This window comes from Poecilia formosa, unplaced genomic scaffold (genome assembly GCF_000485575.1).
Source record: "Poecilia formosa unplaced genomic scaffold, Poecilia_formosa-5.1.2 Scaffold118, whole genome shotgun sequence".
Lineage (NCBI taxonomy): Eukaryota > Metazoa > Chordata > Actinopteri > Cyprinodontiformes > Poeciliidae > Poecilia > Poecilia formosa.
Genome location: NW_006800057.1, coordinates 1,285,086 through 1,307,054, shown reverse-complemented (window position 1 = coordinate 1,307,054; position 21,969 = coordinate 1,285,086). Strand labels below are relative to the sequence as shown.

At 38.5% G+C, this 21,969-nt stretch overlaps 4 protein-coding genes and 1 long non-coding RNA gene across 7 annotated transcripts in view; 2 read left to right on the top strand and 3 right to left on the bottom strand.

Moving 5' to 3' along the window:
* LOC103143942 (myelin-associated glycoprotein-like) overlaps window positions 1-1,377 on the bottom strand; it is a 34,220-nt gene extending 32,843 nt beyond the window's left edge. The window contains exons 1-4 of the mRNA XM_016675670.1: window positions 1,304-1,377; window positions 943-1,030; window positions 375-761; window positions 37-69 (exon numbers count right to left, since the gene is read on the bottom strand). Coding sequence (XP_016531156.1) covers window positions 37-69; window positions 375-761; window positions 943-1,027 — 505 coding nt within the window. The 5' untranslated portion in view covers window positions 1,028-1,030; window positions 1,304-1,377. The remainder of the gene's footprint in view (window positions 1-36; window positions 70-374; window positions 762-942; window positions 1,031-1,303) is intronic.
* Window positions 1-5,990, top strand: part of LOC107837162 (uncharacterized) — a 19,384-nt gene extending 13,394 nt beyond the window's left edge. The window contains exons 2-3 of the long non-coding RNA XR_001663163.1: window positions 2,901-2,909; window positions 5,980-5,990. This is a non-coding gene — a long non-coding RNA (uncharacterized LOC107837162). The remainder of the gene's footprint in view (window positions 1-2,900; window positions 2,910-5,979) is intronic.
* On the bottom strand, window positions 3,467-8,480 carry LOC103143940 (myeloid cell surface antigen CD33-like). 3 transcript variants are annotated; one of them, XM_007560661.2, is made up of 8 exons: window positions 8,398-8,480; window positions 8,038-8,125; window positions 7,462-7,857; window positions 6,854-7,156; window positions 6,583-6,777; window positions 6,258-6,321; window positions 4,618-4,657; window positions 3,467-4,024 (listed from the first exon to the last, which is right to left on the bottom strand). In XM_007560661.2, exons 2-8 carry the CDS (start codon window positions 8,120-8,122, stop codon window positions 3,755-3,757), a joined length of 1,353 nt encoding a protein of 450 aa, XP_007560723.1. In that variant the 5' UTR covers window positions 8,123-8,125; window positions 8,398-8,480; the 3' UTR covers window positions 3,467-3,754. The 3 variants fall into 3 exon arrangements, with proteins under 3 accessions (XP_007560723.1, XP_007560722.1, XP_016531151.1); XM_007560660.2 differs by lacking the exon at window positions 8,398-8,480 and having other exon boundaries at window positions 8,038-8,372; XM_016675665.1 differs by lacking the exon at window positions 8,398-8,480 and having other exon boundaries at window positions 6,598-6,777; window positions 8,038-8,371.
* Window positions 8,481-11,677: 3,197 nt separating this feature from the next.
* aoc1 (amine oxidase copper containing 1) lies at window positions 11,678-17,320 on the bottom strand. The gene is made up of 5 exons (XM_007560659.2): window positions 17,092-17,320; window positions 14,717-16,255; window positions 14,016-14,304; window positions 13,330-13,462; window positions 11,678-13,003 (listed from the first exon to the last, which is right to left on the bottom strand). The coding sequence occupies exons 2-5, from the start codon at window positions 16,251-16,253 to the stop codon at window positions 12,734-12,736; spliced, it is 2,229 nt and encodes a 742-aa protein (XP_007560721.1). The 5' UTR covers window positions 16,254-16,255; window positions 17,092-17,320; the 3' UTR covers window positions 11,678-12,733.
* A 2,949-nt stretch (window positions 17,321-20,269) lies between these two features.
* Window positions 20,270-21,969, top strand: part of LOC103143965 (SCO-spondin) — a 48,933-nt gene continuing 47,233 nt past the window's right edge. The window contains exons 1-3 of the mRNA XM_016675620.1: window positions 20,270-20,390; window positions 20,666-20,750; window positions 21,523-21,732. Of these exons, the coding sequence (XP_016531106.1) occupies window positions 20,692-20,750; window positions 21,523-21,732 (269 nt within the window). The 5' untranslated portion in view covers window positions 20,270-20,390; window positions 20,666-20,691. The remainder of the gene's footprint in view (window positions 20,391-20,665; window positions 20,751-21,522; window positions 21,733-21,969) is intronic.

Genomic DNA, 21,969 nt, shown 5'->3' with positions numbered 1-21,969 from the left:
ACGTTACGGTGACAGAGTTCTTCTCCTTCACGTCACCTGAGATTTCAATCCTGGGGCTCCAAGCAGAATCTGTGTTTTCACATCACACACACATTGTAAACAGTGAGATACAGCAGACTGACTCCTCTTTAAACATGTGGAGCATAAAAAGATGATAAATATGAAGGTAAGAACTCACTGAAAAGTAAATTTAGGTAAAACATCCACTTTGTGTTCACAAACTGCTTTCTTTAACTCTGAACTCTGATCCTGTTGATGTTTAACTTTACACTAATGATTCAATTCATGGAGTTTTTTGTTATACCACAAAGGCATCATAATAAAGTTTCTCTCAACATTAATATTACATATAAATATAAACCAAAGTCTCTCACCTCTAACTGTTATATTAACAGGATCACAGGAAGCTGTTCCTAGGAACGGCCGGTTCTCAATCCTGAAGAAGTAACGGTTTGTTTGACTTGAGTTTACATTATAAAACACAGAGGTGCAGTTCTTCTCTCTCAGGTTTCCAGAAATGTTCACTGCGTAGCTGTTTTGTGACCGACTGCTGTTGTAAACCACGTTGTTCGGATTGTTTCCAAATGCTGAATCACTTTTAATCCAAACTCCAAATGTTTCTCTCTTGTTGTCAAACTTTTCTCCTGGTTTTTCTCTAAAGCTACATGGGATTAGCAAACAGGATCCACTCAGAGCTTCCATCTCCTTTGGTGCAGTAATGAAGAAAAGTGGGTCTTTGTTTTTACATCCAGTCTGAACTCCTGAAAAAAGCAGAGTAAAGATGGAGACAATGTGGAGCAAAATGTTCCTGAAGAGACACTTCCTGATCCATGAACTCCAGCTGAGCTGCAGCCTGTTACTTTAAACAAGATCAGACACACTGGAGACTAGAAATACTTCCAGTAATGTCTCCAAATGACAGTGAGAGAACAAACAGCTCACCTGGAAGAAAGAAGACACTCAGTAACACGCTGACTGTCAGCATATTCTGAGAGAAAGCTGCCATCTCACTGCTACATCCCTCCATCAGCTCAGAGACGAGATGAAGGAAAGAGTTTGACATTAAAACTCATGTTTGCTTTAAAAACTTCCAATGCAGATCATCTAAACTGATACTAACTATAAACCACATATTATTATGTTAGAAGAAGAACGGGAACTTGTAGAATTTATCACACATAAAAAATAATTAACAAACCTTTTTGTAAGTGAAAAAGCAGCAACAAATAAGGAAGTAGTGGATTTTTCTACATTTCAGGTTACAATCAATCACATTAAAGACATCATAGATCTCTGTTCTTACCGAGTTATTAAGGAAATCTTTTATAAATATGATCCTTTTGGGGCTTAGTTGACCAGCAGCAGCTCAAGTCCAGACCTGTTTAGATCTAAATATCATCTAAATCCACAGAATAGTCATAGGTATTACACGACTTCCTGCTCTCAACACGTGAAAAAGGAAGTTAAGAACATCAGAGCCGACTGCATCTATTCAGAGTGAGAACGAGACACAAGATATTTTCTCACACAAACTCAGTAGATATCTATTTAACTTTTTCTAGTCACTGCAGATTTTGAAACACAATAAACTTCTCAAATCAATTCAAGTTTTTCTCAGTCCTCAATTTACTGTTTACTTCTTGTCGCCTCTCTTTGACTCTCTGCTTCTCCAAATTTAAAATACAGTTTTAGATTTGTTCATATCTCTGCTGTGTGTATATATATATATACATATATATATATATAGGATGCATATATCCTCTAAACAGATCATCCTACTGAATACATGCTGAGCTCTCTTGTCATCCTGGTTCTGATTGTTCTGGTTCAAAGGATTCTAGACCAGAAGTTGAGCCAGTATTTTTGGATCTTTTTGCTGGTTTGCAGGGTTTCATTGTTTAATGCTGGTGTCTCTAGGTCATCCTTCAAGGTTCCACCTTTGGATCTTGGGACCCACAACCTGTCCTGGAGACTCTAGGACAACCAGGAGAAAGAGTCAAGTGATCTCCTGACTCTACTCGTATACTTTTTGTTTGGATCTCTTGCTAAGGCGCCATGTGGTTGTCAAGCTGCAGCAAGTTATTTTTCATATTATGACAATGAGAAGTTAATAATAGAGGAAGTGGTGTTAAGATGGAAGGAAGTCGTTTTATATCTCAATCTGAGGATGATGTCTGACAGAGGGAAGTTAACCTCCCTCATCTAGACATTTGTCACAGGATAAAACTCTTTAGTTGTTTTTAATGTAGTTACAGCTGTGTGCTTTTAATTTAAAACATGAGTCTTTCCCTGTTGATTACCCTGGCAAAAACCAGTGTGTGGTGGAAAGGAAAGACATTTAGAGACAGAATGAGGAGGAAAGGGGAGACACTTCTGGAACTTTCCATCTGGAGGAGTTACTCAGAGCACTTTTTGTCAGGCTAATTTCCCACTTGCCAATCTATGAGTTCTGGTTCTGTCTGTTCAATCTCGGAGTCTCCTGCTGAAGGAGTGAAGCCAGGAAAGAATCAATCATCAATCAATCAATCAATCAATCAGGTTTATTTCTGATTGATTGAAATCAGAAATACACTGAACTTCTTTGTTGCTGTACATTTCAGCAACAAGGCAGTTCAAAATGTTTTGCATCAAAAAAAAAACACAAAAATACAAAGTCATAGAAGACACAGTCAACAAGTTAAACACTACATTTTGTCAAGTGCCATGGTTACACATCAGGTTGATGATTAATGTTCCATTGATAATGTTTTAAATGATCAATTTGAAACATTTGAAACTCTAACCAGTTGCATTTTAAACTGGTTAGAGTTTCAAATTCAACTCTAACCAGGCGGGTTGAGTTTTAGACCAATAACCCTAAATTTAAAGGAACACTGAGTAAATTTAGTCTAAATATAAAGGAACTCAATGTTTCATCAGTTTTGCAGTTTTCTAGAAGTTTGTTCCAGACTTGAGTATAGAAGCTGAATGCTGCTTCTTCTTGTTTGATTCTGGTTCTGTGTATGCCAAGCCGACCAGAACCAGAAGACCTGAGAGGTCTGGAAGATTGATGCAACAGCAACAGATCTTTAATGTGTTGTGGTGCTAAACCGGTCAGTGATTTATAAACTTACGGTATTTCAAAGTCTATTCTCTGGGCTACAGGAAGCCAGTGTAAGGCTACCTGTAGCCTAACACTACAGGGAAGAAACCTGGAGGTTTTGCTGCCTGCACTCGACTTTAAGGGTTTCTGAAGGATCATTAATTGCAGAACTTATTTTAATTTTTACATTTCTTAGTTCCTTTTTTGACTGTGTGGTCATTTCATTGCTTTCTTCATTTCACTGAAACCATGTTCCTTTTTTTCTACACACAGAACTTCCAGAATGCTCCTCGGAAGACAGTTAATATGTCGTCTAAAGATTCACATTTAAATTGACCACCATGCACAATAATTTAAATTATACACTATAAAACAAATGTAAAAACTGTATCTAGACATTGTTTATTTAAGTGCAAATATTAAATGTTCAAATATTGAGATAATTGCTTACTTTGCAGTAAATAATGAAAATAAAATACAACAAAGATCAGAAGATAAATTAAAGTACAAAAACCTGCAAACTATACATATCACTCTCACACCACATCAGTACCGAAGCATCCAAACAAACAAACAAACAAAAAAATCTGAAAAAAATAAACAAGCCCATTATTATTGTGTTAGGACTCCTGTCCCCAACTGTAAGTAATAAGAACAGAGTTTCTGTAAGTTTCAGCCAGGTTTCTGTACCGTAGAGTAGAGAGGATCTGAGCTGTCAGCTGATCTGTTCTTTGGCTCAGACACTTTGACCTGGGAGTACAGCGTCTCCTGCTGGTCTCCACTGGTGCTCTCTGAGACACAGGAAGGTTTCTTTATGAAGTTCACATCCCCATAGTGAAGTTCTTCCTGCCTTTCATTAGATGGTGTTTGAAGAACGCCTTTTAATGATGGCATTTTTGTATCACTAGATGCAAGAACACCAGGCTCCTCAGGTGCTTCAGTCTGTGGGACAATATAAAGAAAAACATGTTATTCACTTCTAATCTGAAATCAATCCAAAATACATGCATCTATTTTTGTCACCCAAAGTTGAGTCGCTTTAGCCACCTTGCTCATCCAGCCTAGTTTGTCACAGTTTGAGATGTTTAAAGTTTTACTTGTTGCACAGAGTTTGGTTGGAGATATCAAGTCACAGTTTCCTGGGGTACAACATGTTCTCTTGTGTTTCCCTTTTTGAAGCGACCTCAGGGTAAATTAAATGACATTTATATCCCAGAGAAATAGGAAGTCATGGATTAAAACTTTAAAAAGTCAGATTTCAGTCACTTATTAAAAATTTGCATTTTTAGATGAGTCATTGAATGTCATACTGGTGATTTGATTTAAACAGAAAACTTCTTAGCATTGCATATTCTCCACATGGAATAAATGTACATAAATAAAAGGCAATGAGGAAGATTTACTCTATGATGGATTCTTATGTGTTCATGCTTAAATTTAGTTAATCGTGTTTTAACAGAATACTGGAGGATTTTAATGACATGCTTTTCATGAATTGTGTCCAATCACAACACAATCAGATGTTATTTATTTACCTGATTGTGTTGTACAGCAGTACGTCTGGACTTCAAGAACCTAGAAAATATTAAACAGTAGTCAGAATAATCATGTGATAGAAGGAACAACATGAAGGCATATGATGAGAGTTGAGGTTGTCCTGCAAGACACATGAACAAAAACGGTAAAGTGAAGTTTTGGTCAAATATAATAATGAAATGAATGTGTCGTGGCTCGTTGGGTTCTTTTGAGGTTTGTTTATTCTGTGTTAGTCTCTTTCTTTGATTAGATCTGCTTTATTTCTGTTTACTTAAATCCTTTAGTTTTTTTTTGCTCTTTCATGTTCCTTATGTTTAGTTATTTGTTAAATTAATTTTCCTATTTACTGTTTGTGTTCTCTCTCTCGCCCCCTGTGCCATTTTCTCCCTCTCTCTCCTCAGCCTGCCTTCTGCTTTCCCCTCACACCTGGAACCTGTTTCTAATCAGCCATCTGTTCCTTGTTCACAAATCAATCTCCCCTGTATCTATATAACTCATTCTCAGTCACTCCTTGCTGGTTCCTCCTTTTTATCCCTGTTATTTTCCTGTTCACCCTGCTAGTTGTTTTGTTCCTGGTTCCTCTGTTTTTGTTCTGCTCTGGCTCCCTGTGTTCCTGGTGATTTTTTTATTCATCATTTTTTATTAAAACAACAAAATCTACTCGCCGCCTCTGGCTCTCTGCATTTGGGTCTCCAACATTTCACACATTTTATGTTGTGTGAAATGTATCACCAGATTCATCCCCAGATTTTCAAAATCTATATATAGTATATATATGATTTTTTCCCCCATTATGTTTCTGGAATATAACAAGATTGCAGTGGGCAGAGGACAGAGAGAGAAGGAGGACCGCTGGAGTGGGAGAGACTCCAGCACACAGCAAGGACAGTTCAGAAATGAACCAGAATGAGAAAAAAGCTGATTATAAACATATTAAATCTTGTTTTAAATTCCCTATTGCTAGCAGATCTATCCTGGCTCAAAGAGCAGCCGTTCTGAATGACGGCTTTATTGCAGACGTTTTCTAATTCTGTGTACCGGCGGAGATTCATTTAGCGGTAAGCAGTACTGGACCACACCGGGTTGAAAATAACAGCTTTTAATCTCTCACTTTTCAGCTTCTTTTAGACAAGGGTGAACTTTGCTTCTGTTTTGTAAAAGTTTTTGATTTTCACACAGAAAGCAAAATTTTTCTTTTTTTTTTTTGCAGAACAGTTACCTATTAACTTCTTTTGGACAGAGTTTAGGTGAGAAGAAAGAAAAAACTACTAACTAAATTGCCTAACATGTAAACAAGAGCTACACTTTTTGAGAAATGAAATATCAGAATTAATCCTTTTCAAATCTTACTGACAACATAGAAAAAAATGTCAGCTTCAGAATTCAGGTGTGAACTGTATTTATTTTCTACAGATGATAGAAAAAGTTTGTGTTTCTGTCTTTTCCTTTTCAACTAAATTCTGCTCTGGTGGTTTAGTTCATCTTTAGATAAAATAAATAGTAAATAGAATAGTAGGAACTTTTATTGCAGCCAACAGAACATTGAGAAGAACACTGAGTTCTTTTTAAGGCAAGTTTGAACTAAAACCTCTAAATGGTGAGCCATATTTCATCATATGAGTCAGTTCCTGATACTCACCATACAACCAGGAAGATGAGCACAACGACAACAGTCACTGTAATGAGGGGAATCAGCAGATTATCTAAAGAAAAAAGAAAGAAACAAGAAGACAATGACAAAATGTCTCGATGTTCAGATCATTCAGACAGGTTTATGTGAACATTAATGTGTTTCACTGAATTGTTGTAATCTATAAGGTTTTACATATAAAAATGAATAGAAAAAACAAATTACTTATCAAAAGTCTAAAGTAAGTTTCACTTGGGTTCCATGTTTAAATGCAACATTAGCTTCATAATTTAAGACAGAAACATATACTGCAGATGCAAAGAAGGGAGGAAACCTTTAGAGAACTTATCAGAGACGTTACGGCGGTCGACTTCTCCCTCATAGACGGTTAATCTGACGTCTCCTTCAGCTACTATCATGGCTTTATAAGTGCTGTTCTTGGACCAGGTGGTGCAGCTGATGGGAGGACTGGCTCTGCTGGAGCAGTTCAGCTCCACCCAGTTACATGCTGAGGTGTTTTTAGGAGCATCTGAGGAAAATGCAACACACCTTCAGATTATTGATGAGAACCAGATGAATCATGATGTTCTGACAGGATCACTTACAGGAAACACTGAGAGTCACTTCTGTATTTGCTGTCTTGTGTTTTCCTCCATTCACAGGATATCTGGCAGAGCAGGTGATGTTGGAAACATCATTTGAGTCTGACAGAGTGATTTTCTGCTGGATTGTAGTTGTAAACGTTCCATCTGTGTTCCTCTCCATCTGTCTGTGAGGGTTTGGCTGGAGGTTCAAGGTGAGTTCAGGAGGTGAATATGGACAGGGAGTGAGAGCTGAGCACGTTACGGTGACAGAGTTCTTCTCCTTCACGTCACCTGAGATTTCAATCCTGGGGCTCCAAGCAGAATCTGTGTTTTCACATCACACACACATTTTAAACAGTGAGATACAGCAGACTGACTCCACTTTAAACATGTGGAGCATAAAAAGATGATAAATATGAAGGTAAGAACTCACTGAAAAGTAAATTTAGTTAAATCATCCACTTTGTGTTGACAAATTGCTTTCTTTAACTCTGAACTCTGATGCTGTTGATGTTTAACTTTACTCTAATGATTCAATTCATGGAGTTTTTTGTTATACCACAAAGGCATCATAATAAATTTTCTCTCAACATTAATATTACATATAAATATAAACCAAAGTCTCTCACCTCTAACTGTTATATTAACAGGATCACAGGAAGCTGTTCCTCTGAACAGCCAGTTCTCAATCCTGAAGAAGTAACGGTTTGCTTGACTTGAGTTTACATTAAAAAACACAGAGGTGCAGTTCTTCTCTCTCAGGTTTCCAGAAATGTTCACTGCGTAGCTGTTTTGTGACCGACTGCTGTTGTAAATCACGTTGTTTGGATTGTTTCCAAATGCTGAATCACTTTTAATCCAAACTCCAAATATTTCTCTCTTGTTGTCAAACTTTTCTCCTGGTTTCTCTGGTTTTTCTCTAAAGCTACATGGGATTAGCAAACAGGATCCATTGAGAGCTTCCATCTCCTTTGGTGCAGTAATGATGAGGACTGGGTCTTTGTTTTTACATCCAGTCTGAACTCCTGAAAAAGCAGAGTAAAGATGGACACAATGTGGAGCAAAATGTTCCTGAAGAGAAACTTCCTGATCCATGAACTCCAGCTGAGCTGCAGCCTGTTACTTTAAACAAGATCAGACACACTGGAGACTAGAAATACTTCCAGTAATGTCTCCAAATGACAGTGAGAGAACAAACAGCTCACCTGGAAGAAAGAAGACACTCAGTAACACGCTGACTGTCAGCATATTCTGAGAGAAAGCTGCCATCTCACTGCTACATCCCTCCATCAGCTCAGAGACAAGATGAAGGAAAGAGTTTGACATTAAAACATTTTTCAAAACATCAGGTTCTTCTACAGCCATTTCAATTGTATTTTTTAAAATATTGATCTTTCACCTAAAGCACAGACTCCCAAAGAAAACTGTCATGTTCTACAAGCTCCTTTTATCAAAGTTAATGTTAAGACTTTAAGGTAACTGTTCTGAAAAGAGGGGGAATCAATCAAATGTTTCAGTTTTAAAACACTACATTTTAAAACCAGTATAATAAATGATTTTCTTACCAAATATATTTGTATCAAAAGTTGTTGGGAACAGTTGAGCCACAGAAAGTCCCTCTGTCTACAGAATACCTCAAGAAACCGAATGTTCCGCCTTTCACTGGAGGAGGAAGTTTATTTTTTACTCTGTGGGTGTGCATATTTGTTCTACTCTAAAAATGTATGTGTTAGGAGAGAGACGTTAACAACCAAACAATTTGTTTTCCTGTAGATAACCTGAAGAAATTTTGTAATATCTTTTTTCAACATCTCTGTTGTATTTTGAACAAAACAAAAGTCAAATGATGTTACAGAGATCTGCTTTTTTAAATTTATTTCTTTAATAAAGCATCACTGAAACTGAGTGGCATGTTGCAGCGTAACCCCGTATGATGTGGAAGCGTCCACAGACACAGAGGCTGGTTGTAACACAATAAGCTAAAGTCAAACATGCTTAGATAAAGCTGCTTTGTATTCTTGTGCTGATTTTTAACCAATCAGACATTATGAGTGTAACATTAGACTGGATTCAATAGACGAAACACAGAGCTCCAAATAAAAAGAAGTTAAAGTAAATGGAAACACAGCATAGCTTCTACCTCACCTACAAAAAAAAAAAAAAAAAAAAAAAAAAAAGTGCATTGCGATGAGGCCAGCTGCTTCTCACTCCACCCTGTGGTGCTTACAAGCCCACAGCATCAGTTTGATCAGTTTGAAACCATCATTGTGGTGTGATAAGGCAATGGCTCTCCAGCTTCTCTGTTTTACTTGAGTTACTTCTTGAGTCACGTTTTTTTTTATTTTATCTTCGCTGCTTCTTTTGGTTTTTACTTCTGAAAATGTTTGCTCCTCTTCCCTTTTCTGCTCTGCACATTTAAAACAACGATTCATCAGACCGACAGAAAAGGTTCCACTTTTTAACTTTGACCATGGGGAACTGAAACATTGAAACTTAACAAGGTTGAGAAGAGTTAGAACATATTATTTTACATTCTCATATTTAAATTGATTTCGAGCAAAAACATACTTCTAAGAATATTTGTTTGAAAAACACTGTACATAGAAACACTCATACACTGGAGACGCACACTAGAAGTCTTTTCCAGTCACTCCAGATTGAGTCGTCAGTTAAGATGTTACTTTGTTTGGCCTCAAGTTAACTGACATATCTTCCATTTAAAAAAAGTTTAAGTTGGGTTAAAATCTACTGGAAAGTTTCTGAGAAAGAATCACCAAATTTATCAAAATGCTTCATTCTTATTTCCTTTTAACACCAATATTACAAAATTTTGAACCAGTAACTAAGACGGAGTGATGTCTACACTGAAATGCTTCATATTTAACTTTAACACAACAGGACAAATACTTTTGTAGCTGGTTTTTTTTTTAGCTCTTCATGCATTCTGCTGTACATTTTGATTAAGACATTTTAGAAATTTGATTGTGTTTTATGATTGTTTTCATTTCCTGGCTACCATTCCACCTTTGACTAGTTAAACACATTCACACATATGGATGATTATCTATATAGATCCTGTACAGACAGCGTATATTAATCTCATATACAGTTTGCCTGTCAGTTTAGTTCACTTCAGTTTTCTGAAGGAACAATAAAAGAGGAAGTTTTGTACTTAATTTCTTAGGAGTTTTCAGATTTTGTAATGAACTAAATGACATTTGTTTCTGAAGAGCTGCGCTGACTTCACCCCGTCACCCAGCAGGACTCTGCTGCTCAGCCAGGTTGTCACTCAATGTGAATTTGCACCTTATTTCTTTTTCCTGTATTTTAACCAGAGTGAAATTCAAAAGGGGTTTCATTTGAAAGTCCTTCACATTCTCCGACTACTTCCTGGTTCAGACCACCCCCTCCATTTCACCAGAACTCTCTGCTGACCATACACTCTTAAAACTCTTGAGTCAACAACAATCCAAACTGGGTACTTTGCTAACCCAGTCCAAGGTTAATTCAGCAAAACAAAAATATGTTATGAGTCAACTCAGCATTCACTACACTGAGCTCTAACTGGTGTATAAAAGGGGCCTGTCTAACGTTAGCCAACGTGTAGCAAAGATCAAAAGTTTAGGACTGTTTTGAATATAACTTTTATTATTTAAATAACTTGACAGAGATCTGGAGTTTCAGGCACAAATTCACTAAATGTTCTCAGGTGGTTTTAGAGCAAACAGATTTAGAGATACCTGACGGAAATGAGATTACACAAATAAGAAGACTTCAGCTTCTTATTTTTGGCTCAGTAGTTAGTTTGTGTGTCTCACACCGTTACTTCTTGAGATTTACATTACTCAGTGGAAACTATTTCTACATACAGTTTCTGTAATGCATGAGGTTTATATTTCAATAGTTATTCAGCATCTTAAAACTCATATGGCTGGAGATTCTTTTTTTTTTGACAGACTGACTTCTCCTTCCACACCTCAAGCAAAGACATTTGATAATATGTCATGTTTATTGCTGTTTGATATTTGGTTACTGTATTGTGTTTTTTTTTTATCATATAAGGCACTTTGATCTGCTTGTTGCGTAGCTGTGCAATACAAACTTGGCTTGACATAAAAATTAATACATAAAAATTAATGTATTATGTCTTATTATGGGTAAATGAAGACATAAATGTAATCTAGAATTGGTTTAAAATGTAATATTGAGCAGGAACACAATGCTAAGTGTTAAAACATACTCATGCCTATTCAATTGAACTTTGGATTTGAAAATCTAAGCTGACACCTGGTGAAACATGAACACTAGATGGCAGCACCTCTCAGGCTGGAACCTTTCTTTGAGCTTCAGAGGAGTTTCTCATTCTGCACATACAGTTCCTAAAATACTAAATGCATTTGTCACATTTATTTTTGTAATATTTGGTGCTTGTCTATGTGGTTTTAAGTGAGAAAAAATACACTCTGTAAGTATGCAAATAAAGAGAAATCTAATCAGAGTTTGAAATAAAAGCAATGTTAATGAGATTTCTAATGAATAGTGACGGCCCATATAATAATGAAGTCACTAAAACGCCCCACGGAGATGAAAAAATCTCACCCTGAGGCTGAATCAATACAGAAAACCCTGCAGTCCAGATTTTTATGACAATTTTTCCTGACATCAACATCACAGTTGCCGTGGGGGTATCTTTTGGAATGACTGTTACCCATGTCACCTCTTCCCCCTGTTCTGGTATGGTCTGTCTACAGACAGCTCTCTGACTGTTCCCTCTTTTATGGTGCACACTGTAAAACATCAGCACACACTTATAAAAAACAAAAGGTTGTTTGATTGTGAGAAGCTGTTGGGAGGATTCTTTTATTCCAAAGCACAAAATGTTTACTCTTCTCACAATCCATCTGGCTGCAACAAAATCCATTCTAGCCCAACCGACTGGCTCTGTGTTCTGAAGAGTACAATATCAGCAAAAAAGACCAAAATTTACCTTGAAATCATATACAAGGTAGTTCACGTATTTAATATGCAATTAGATCAAGACAGTTTAATTTGTCATGAAAGTACAAAGTTAGGAATACATGCACACATGAGGTACAGAGCTGCTGTATGTGCCTTTTATGCTCTGCACAGTAAAACTTTGGTTTCCAGGGGCAACAGCACAACCAGGTGGCATCCTGATGTGTTTGCTTGGAAGCATCCGGAATCACACTGTTTGCTTTTCAAACCGCTGATGTGTCTCCAGTGAAAACATTCCTGGCATGGGGGCAGGCAGGGTGTCCAGGAGGGATGGAGGGAGTGGAGGGGCTGCGGGGGGGCAGCAGTCTTACACCAGGCAGGGCGGATGTGGAGGATCCTGAATCCTGGATGCTCACCATTACTAAAGCTCATTCATGGAGACCCAATACAGGATTAGAAGAGTTCCCAAATGTCAACTCATAGTATCTTTTAGCTTCTTATACCATCATGTTTGTACCCTACCCTGTCATAGAGTAAAGTACACAACCTAACAGTAGCTGCATTACAGTACCCGCCTAACAGTAGGTACAATAACTATTAAATGCAATGGTAAAATAAAGAACATGACAAACATACAAAGACGGTGTAGATTAAATTCAACATGCAGTGTTCTATCATCTAAAACTTTACACAACAAGAGTCGTTGATCAAGTTTTCCTTTTGAAAAATATTTTGCCAAAAATGTATAAAAAAAGAAAAAAGAAAACAGAAAGTAAATAGAACACGTCTAAAGAGTTGTCACATTCTCAGGGATTATGGACTGAATGGACTGAACTCACATGGTGCTTTCCTACTCACATAGCATTATAATTCTGATTCCTGTTTTTTTCCTTCAGCATTGACAAACATAGTGTACAGTGTGACGCTATGTCACACTCTACACTTCTAAACTCCAGCGTAGGTTCCGTTGTAAAAGAATGGCTTGTCTGTCACACAGTGACCTACGACCTCCGGTGTCCACCTCTGAACTTTAGGTTTGCCGTCCTGCCCCGGCCGGACGATGACGGTGCTTTTGGATGCTAGAGAGGGATCTTCATTGAAGAAGTTGAAGGGTCGAAGGAAGAAGCCCACTGCGTTGCCAGGTGTTGCCGTGTTGGGGATGTCTTCTGAATGAGGTACATGTAGGAAGCCCACCGTAACCCAGGCAACCAGATCCTACACACAATGGTGAAAATGCAAGTTGTTTTTCCTCATAGCCAAGACTATTTCCATTTGCTAATTTCTTAACAAAAGAGTTATTGTTCTTGAGAAATTTTTACTCTCTTGTTATAGCTAAGATGACTGATTTTAAGCAATTTGAAAAATACAAGATAGTGGTATGATATCATGGCTTTGAAAGCTTAGGACATAAAAGCATAAATACTGAAACAACATCTCAAGAAGGACAAGAAGCTGCCTTTAAAGTACATCTTGATTTTTCCACAGTGCTGAATGCATCATGGGAGCAGAATCGTTTTGAAGGGGAACAGAATGTCCATTACCTGGTTGACAATGTTTTCATTGTTGCGGATGTAGTCCTCAAAGGACACTGCAGGCTCCCAGGGGTCGTTCTGAGTGAAGATGGTGCTGCTGGTGGCTTCACTGTCCCTGTGGCGCGTCACAGCCAGAGGATATCTGGGGAGAGATTATCCAAGATACATAACTTCTATATACTTCTTCTATATATAGAAAAAATAAGCAGGCATGAGCTGATTAACATTAGTTACCAACCAGGGCAACCAAAGTTATAAATTCACAACTTCAGCTATATTTTGTCACACCCTTCCCTCGAATTAAAGACCTAATATGAAATGCCAGAGAAATTGCAGTGCAGAACAAAAGTTGAGTTACAAGCAAGACAAACATCTGTTTAGAAATACAAGAAGCATATCAGATATGTTCTATTTATTTTTTCCAGATGCTTTAGGTCATAAATCTGCACACAGGAGTTACCTATACTTCATAGACCAGTTGCTGGTGCTAGATATTTTACTGTTCATTGCTTTTATGTGTTAGTTTATCATCTATTATGACCTTATGGTAATAGATTTTAGCAAAAGGTGGCAAATGTAGTTTTAAGATACTCAGTCCAAGGTTATATCAGGAACAAAAATACCTCTCATCAAGTCTGAATACTTCAACAGGATACCGATTCTTTGAGAACAATGTGTTGAAGAATTTGATTTACCTTGACCAACTGATGCCAACTTCCTCCCTCCAGCCTTTGGGAAGGACACTATGTGCATGGGAATTAAACTGAATCCTATAACCCTTCTGGTGGCCCCACTTGTTTTTCTCACTGGGGTTGTAAAAGTGCACATAGCGAGGGAACTTTTTGCCAAAGCGGAATGCAGCCGATCGCTCCGTCTTGTGCTCTGTCCTGTGGAGTTTGGACTGGACGATGAAATTATTTGGGCTCCATGGATTGGTGAAGTTTACATATTTCAGGTCTATCGTTTCAAAGCTGTTATCTCGACCTACATCCCAGAAAACACAAGAAGTTTGAGAAAATTGTGTGTCAGGATATGGTGTCTATTGATATCATTATGTATTTTATGTGACCATTAGAAATCAAAATCAGGAAAATTGACTCATATAACCTAATAGAACAATATAGAACATCTTGGTGAAAACTTATCACAATTTTGTCCAAATTGAAAACATATTTTTTTTGCAATACATTGTTTAGAACAATGCAGTATATTGGGTTTGAGACAAATTATGCTGAGTAGAACATATTTTTTTTCAACATGGGCCTATAATTTGAGTATGATCCGTAGACTCCAATAGTTAGTTCTAGGTATTCAGCTGATTTGTCTACTGTCAAATTTGGCTACTTTAATTGTTTACTTGGATCAAGGCATTTGGTGATTGCTTCATAATACTCACCAACAATATCAAGATCCACTTTGTAGTGGATGAGGTGAGTGTGCAGGTTGCCCAGCACATAGTCGTACACTTTCGTGCCATAGTGAAGTCCATTAGGTGTGAAGAAAGTGGCATGGATGTATCCGGTAGCACTGACTTTTACCTCCACCACTCCATTGGGGTAAAACAGGAAGTCCCAGATGTAATCATAGTTGTAAACTGTTGAAGTTGTTCGCAACACCAGTACAGTGTTCTCCAGACCTCCAAAGAAGTTGTATCCTCCTTTAAAGTTGGAGTTAAAATGCCTCCGTAGGGGCATGGCAGTGGTCATCTCAAAAATACACAGAGCATTTTTGTGGCGCGTGGGTTTGTCTGTGTCGAAGTAATGGTAAAGGTCGACAAAGGTGGCAATCTCTGGGCAGTCGATTCCAGGTGCCAGTTCGTAAGTTGAGGTTCCCATTGCCCACCCTGCGTCGATGTACTTTGTTTGCATGGCAGCAGGAGTATCCCCAGCATAGAAGGCTATAGCTTCCTGAAGACTGATCTCATAAGCAATCCTTTCTCCATTAAAGCGAAGGTCAAAAACTTGAAGGCCAGCTGATGAACGAACTCTGTAGGCGAAGGACCACCCAGCATACTCAACAAAGTTACGATCTATGGAGTAGCGATGCCCCTGGGGCTCAACAAGCTTTGGCCCATGAATATCAGTTGGTGTGTTACTATGACCTCTAGGTATGTAAGTCGAGTAAAGGTCTTCATCGTTGTGTTCAGGCAGTTTCAGCTTCTCCACTTCTCCCAATTCATACTTCTCTACCAGCTCCTCAACACTGTCAAAATACATGCTGTTGTACCAGACCTTCTCAACCGTCCACTTTTCTGGATCTAGATCCTGATGGTTGACCAATACTTCAAATCCAATTGGATGGATGAAATAACCTTCTACAAACTTCTGCAGCATGATCCATGTCCTTCTTTCACCTGGAGCAAGGCCCCGGGGAGCGATGTCTGAGAACGTCAGACAGCGGTTGGAACAGTTTGCATAAGAAAAGCCTCCTGTCGTCTCAAAAAGAAGCTTGTAAGCTTGAGCTGCAATCTTATTCAGGAGGTTTTCAATGTGGTCATACTCTACAATGGTGATTGGCCGGGACTCGAATTGGACCGGTTTCTTTCCCTTGAAGGTTCTGACTTCGTGAGACCTTGGGGACGGAAGCGGTCCCACAATGTACTCTGTAATGTTTGGCGTGGTCTGATTCCCAAACTGGATGATCACTCGAGCTTGGCGGGGGGGTTTGGCCTGACCACGGTCCAGCGCTCTCAGGGCCTCATGTTTCTTTGGCAAGTGGAGTTCCATCAGTAGGATACTGTTCCTCTTCAGAGTTTCACTCCGAGCATCTGTCAGTTTCATCTCTGGAATGCCGTGCAGGTAGGATCGTATGGCTTTCATCTCCTGCACAGTGAGGTCGGCAAACATTGGGGCACCATGGTGAGCCCACTCTCTGGTTCTGGCAGCACTGAAGCCAACCAAACAGGCCAGCTGCAGCATACAGAGAACCTTCATGGCTGAAATACAGTAAGAAAATGACATCTTGAATCCATGAACATCTTGGCATATTCAAAAGTTTAATTGTAGCAGATTTATTTTCACTCACATTCAGATCAGATCAGATCATCATTATTATCTAAACTGCTAACTGCCTAATTTATTTACTACATTTCAGAATAGCATAATCCTTATTCCGTTATTTCATCTGGTTTTACTGCTATCAGTCTTTCCCTCTAACAGAACACAAACAGTACATATCAGCCAGAGCAATAAAGATGTCACAGCCAACTTTGTCCTGTCTGTTTATTGCAAACAGCAGCAGGACAACTACCGTGTTTCCCCGATAGTAAGACGTATCGGGGGTTTCAGGGGGGTCGGCTAATATAAGCCGTACCCCGAAAGTAAGACATATGTCTTACTTTTCGGGGAAACACCTCTCATCTAGCTGCGCGCCGCCTCCTGCCCACGTCCGCACCGTCCCCTTCTCCATACGTCGCCGCGTCTGCCGCCTCCCTCTGATCTTAATGAGCGCCGCCTCCTGCCCACTTCCGCGTTTTATGGTTAAAACAAAAAATTCGATATTTTTTTTCCAATATAAGACATACCCCGAAAGTAAGACATAGTGGGGCTGTTGGGGATAAAAAGAAAGTAAGACACTGTCTTACTTTCGGGGAAACACGGTACTTACTGCACTCTACTATTAAGTCTATATGTTTTTTCTCAGTTTTCAAAGTGCAAAACCCTGTTCTTTGCAGCTTTGGTCTCAGGATGTGCTCATACATTAGCCTTCATGTACCTTTGACATGCAGATGTAGAAATATGATCCATGCATTGTTAAAAAAAAATATATTACCTGCAGTTGTCCCTCAAATGCTTTAGGACAGGTTCGTCCAGTCGTCCAGGTTCAGCAGCTGTTTGGAAGTCTGTGGTACAGTTGAGAAGCGAAGCTGTGCAGCTGATTGTCTGTCTACAGCCCTACTTGGCCCAGACTTTGAGTGATTGGTTTGCAGATGGTTGTAAAATATGACGAAATACTAAGTAAGCGTCCAAAAGGCACCATAAGCATGAAACGATTTTCTTTCAGGAACAAAAAAGAATATTTGAAAGATGGATGGAAGAAAAAAAAAAGCAACACAACTGAATTATAAATCAGTTCAAAAATACTTTTTTCATCCCAAACGGAAATTAATTGTTGTTCTGCTTGGGGAAACGTGTGTCCCTAAGCAGATCAGTAATATTTTACGGAAATGGCTTCCAATAAAATCGAATCATAAGATAAGACAGCTGCAGCAACAGTAACACCTTGAGTTTCTCAGACCATGCATGTTTTATGCAGTGTTGGATCTTCAAAAAAGATATGTGCTTTGTGCAGTTCTATATAGAACTAAATAACAGATTTTTAATGAGAGCAATCTTTTACACTCTTTTTTAATTTTTTAATTTTTTTTTTTGATCATTTATGATAAACAACCAGTACAAAAACAACACTCAGCATACAGCATCATGCTGACACATCACAACCCTCAGCAGACCCACAAACCAGATTCAACAAACAAACAACAGGTTACACGTTTAAGAAAGTCCAATTATGTTTGCATTTTCATAGACAAATAAGCAATTGTCCATGATCCATTGTGTGTGCATCCAGGTTCTCAGGCTAGAATTTACCAGAAAGTAAGTGTGAAAATAATGTAAGATTTACAAATGGAGCAAGTAAGTTAGATAAACACTTAAGTAAAAAAAGTTAAGAGTATTTGGATATATAATCTATTATATATATTCTCATATCCCTTTCCAAATTATGCTTAACCCATGCCTACACTTTGTGACGTAGCTGTAGAGGTATCCATTAAAACTTGTTCATTGATTTCTAAAGAGAGCTCATTTAGAGATTCCATGAATACATAAAACTAGTCAAACTTCTCAACCTGTACAAAGACATTTTGATTTCTGAGTATTGAATGTGTGAACATTTTATTTCTATTCATCTGGTCATGGCTTTAGACAGGATTTTGGTGTCACATATTATTAAAGATTTGAGGTGGTATAATGCTCTTTGAGATTGAAATTTGCCTGGTTTTAATAGATGTGATTACTGAGGTTCTTAACGATGGGGTTTATTTTCCTTTAATGTATGCTTCATGAAGCTTTCCAATAAGACGTGATCGTAATTCTCCTGCAATTTTAAAAATGTTGTTGTATCATGGATGGTCTGCCTGGCCCAGGGGCAAACCGCAGTGACTGAACCTTGGCCCACTACTTCCTTTTTATGAGCCTCCAGTAAAAAAAAGAAGAGCAAATTTAAGTTAACCATTAAAGATTTTTATCTGCAGATATGATAAAGGAATTGTTCAGAACAAGTGAACACAAGCAGATATACTGTACTTTGTCTCTAGCTGTTTGTATTTTTTCCCTCATAACTGAGACCTCCAACATTTCCGTTTGTCATTCCATGATGCATGAAACAACCGATTCATCAGATACGCTGGCTCAACGGCTTCTTAAAAAAGTTACTAAGCCAATCACATGGAGGCATCTGAAAGCTTTTAGACATCTAAAAATGTCTTTTGAAATTGAAATGGAACACTAAAATGATGAATAAAGGAGATTTGCAGTTGGTTGCTGGTTCAAACTTCCACTCAGTCTGTCTTAGTGGTCAGAGGGCCCGTTGTTCCGGTGCCTAGCTTCTGTCAGTCTGCTCCAGGGCAGCTATGGCTACAATGTAGTAGCAGCTCACCATGACCAGTGAATGCATGAATGACTGAAAGTAGTGTGAAGTGCCTTGAGGTCTTCTGGACTTGATAAAGTGCTCTACAAGTGCAGAGCATTTACCATTTAAATCATTCTCATCACTTTCAATGAAAAGATTAAACTGCACCCAAATAAACCACATATCAAATTACTAAGAATTTCAAACAGAGATTCTGCTTCCGCAAAGAAAGCTTTCAGTACAGGACAGGACTGCCAGCGTATGGGCTTGTTGTAACTGAACAGTGCTAAGGAGCTTCTGATGCTGTTTCACAACCAAACCCTGCTGGAGATCTCTTTGGTTTTCATGATGAGCTGGGGCCTGAGAACAGAAATGCTTGGTACCCTGTTAGATAAAATCCCAATGAAATAAATCGAGGTGTGTTGCAGTACTCTGAAAAAGTTCAAGACGTACAAATATGTCTTTTAAGGCCAAATGAAAATATGCTAATGATTAACTTAGCAAATATCATAACCATGTTGGCCATCGTAGTTGAATTCATGTTCTATGTGTCTCTCTGTTACAGAACACCTGATTCATATGATTGCATGACTTCCTCTGTAAGCCATTAACTGTTAATAGAAGCCTGTTAATCACACACTTATTCCAGCCAGGTGTGTGGCAGGAGGGAAACACCTAAAACTCTCAGGGCAGGGGTCCCTGAGGGCCGGAGCTGAGTATGTACGTCTGGTTTGTCCTCTCAGCGTCTCATCAGAAACAATGTTGAAGAGCACACACTGACTCAGCTCATTATCTTTATCAATATACTGACTGTCTAACAGTGAGATTAGTGTGCATGTACACAATCTGCACACCGCGCTCTGCCAGCTCCTTGACAGAACCTCAAAGTAACATCACTACCGCAGCTTCTCTTTTCTTTCGTTACTGTGGTCACAGCTGTGTTTGAGTCTCCTTTCACTCCCATCAGGAGGTCATACTTAGGATACTGCTGATTCTGAAAGCTCTGCACCCTCATGTCTGCCGCCACGTTTAGCTGAATAAATGTCCTCATCATCTTTCCTGAAACACCTTTCTTTACGCGATTAAGCTCAGACAAACATCTCTTTGTTCTGCAGCCAAGGCTCCGCCACCACGCTACCACCGGTGCCCCCGTAGTGCTGGTTGGTGTTAAATCAGAGGCGCTTAGGTCACAGGTTCCGTGTCCAATACCTGTGTTCCCAGCTGTTACCCTGACCCTCGTGTCCAATGGCAGCTGGCTGAAATTACACTGTACGTCCCCCACACTCAAAACCCCCACGAGTTCAGCTCGGCCACATCTCACTTCTCAAAGTTTTTATTACTCTCAAACCAGGAAGAATAATGAAAAGAAAAACAACAAACACATTGACAGCTTTTTTGGGAGGGGTGGACTTTTAAATATTATCCCACACTTGCTTTTTAAGGTGAGTGTTCCTTTTTATCAGTGTATGAAGACATGAACTATTTTATCGTCTTAGTTGGTGTTATGTATTCTGTCTCTGTATAAAATGAAATGACCTGCCAATAACTCTTCACGAGGCTGTAAACCTTTTTGAATTTTATGGTTTTATGTCTTGAACTGCCTGTGAATTTGTTTTTGTCTTTTATCTCGGGGAGACGATTAATGATGTGAAGTTTATAATAAGATTTCAGTTTAAGAATGCAACAATGGAACATAAAATTTGTCAACTTTCCATAGGAGCTGTAAAGTCAAACATTACGAAGATGAACTTGGAACCAGGTCTTGTGGTTCTGCTGGGTCTGCAGCTGGTGGTGGGAGCCGGGTGAGTTCCAGTAGAGCTCCTGCTTCCTGAACGATAAACATCAACAAACCAATAACCAATATTATTAAGTGAGAAATGAGTTTACAAAAGGTTACATTATTTTACAGAAACAAATTAGTAGCGTAATACTGTCCCACTATTTTAACAACATGAGTTCCAAATCTTTAGCTGAAAAGCAGCTAATTGTCATTAAACTATACAGCTTTTGTTTTTTCTTTTGCAACACTTTAAAATAGTTATACATACAAATAATGAACCAATAAAATACAACACAGATAATAAAAATTCTTACTTTTTTCAGATTTTTGAACTGGCAGATCTCCTGACTGAAACCTTTTGTTTTGATTTTTATGGCTAAAAATGGACAGATTTTATTAAGGATATGGTTGAGCTACAAATTGTTCATATGTCTTTAATATTTAGGCTTAAAGATGTTTGTTAAAGAAATATTTCCTCTGGCTGGAAGAGACATTGACTCTTGCAGTTGCCCAGTTGGTCATTCCTACAGTCTGATAATGTCTTTGGTGTCTAAAAAGACTTTTCTACTGATTATTGAGAAGAATTCCAAAATCAAATTTATAAAAAAACTTTAATAATAAATAAATATCTTATAAGTAGGGTACTCCCTATAAGTAGTTGTTCTTTAACATCCAAGATGCCTCTGTCAATTCCAATCATAAAAAATGTTCCCGTTTGAAAGGCAGAAAATAAAAATAAAAAATCTGCCGTGGGTCTGGAAATCCTGTCTCTAACCGTTTATCTCCCATTGCAGACACTGGTGTGAACGTGTGGTGGAAGACAGAGTGGAGTGGGTTCTGTCCCCACGACTGCAGCTGGAAGTGAGCTGCTCTGAAGTGTACCAGTACAACACCCAGGGATGGAGGCTGGATGTGGACAGGATGCGCACCGTGCATGGAGGGGACGACGGAATCGCTCGATATTACAAACAGCTGGGAGAGAGGGCGTCCTGCTTCTTGTACAAGTAAGCTGAGGAGAAGGTTCTGTAAAACGTCATCTCATGTGAAAATATAATGTTTAAGTTGCTAGACATGTTTCCTTTATAAGGCAAGAACTTGGTAAGCAGATTCTGATGATTAAATTTGAGTCAGGCACAAACAAAATATACAAAAGTCTTTGTATGTGTCAATATATCATAGAATGATTTTTACTGACCATTGAAGGGCAAATCCACTTTTTTGGATTGGCACTGCATGTTTTT

Bases quoted from the DNA above. Each gene is read 5' to 3' on its own strand.
- aoc1 (XM_007560659.2), bottom strand. From the start codon at position 16,253: ATGAAGGTTCTCTGTATGCTGCAGCTGGCCTGTTTGGTTGGCTTCAGT. The intron at 14,305-14,716 runs GTGAGTATTATG...TCTGGGATGTAG, and splicing joins AGTGGATCTTGATATTGTTG to GTCGAGATAACAGCTTTGAA. The intron at 13,463-14,015 runs GTAAATCAAATT...ATCTCTCCCCAG, and splicing joins GTTGGCATCAGTTGGTCAAG to ATATCCTCTGGCTGTGACGC.
- LOC103143940 (XM_007560660.2), bottom strand. From the start codon at position 8,197: ATGGCTGTAGAAGAACCTGATGTTTTGAAAAATGTTTTAATGTCAAAC. The intron at 6,322-6,582 runs GTTTCCTCCCTT...TTTTTTCTTTAG, and splicing joins CTCTGATAAGTTCTCTAAAG to ATAATCTGCTGATTCCCCTC. The intron at 4,025-4,617 runs GTAAATAAATAA...ATTGTCCCACAG, and splicing joins CTGCTGTACAACACAATCAG to ACTGAAGCACCTGAGGAGCC.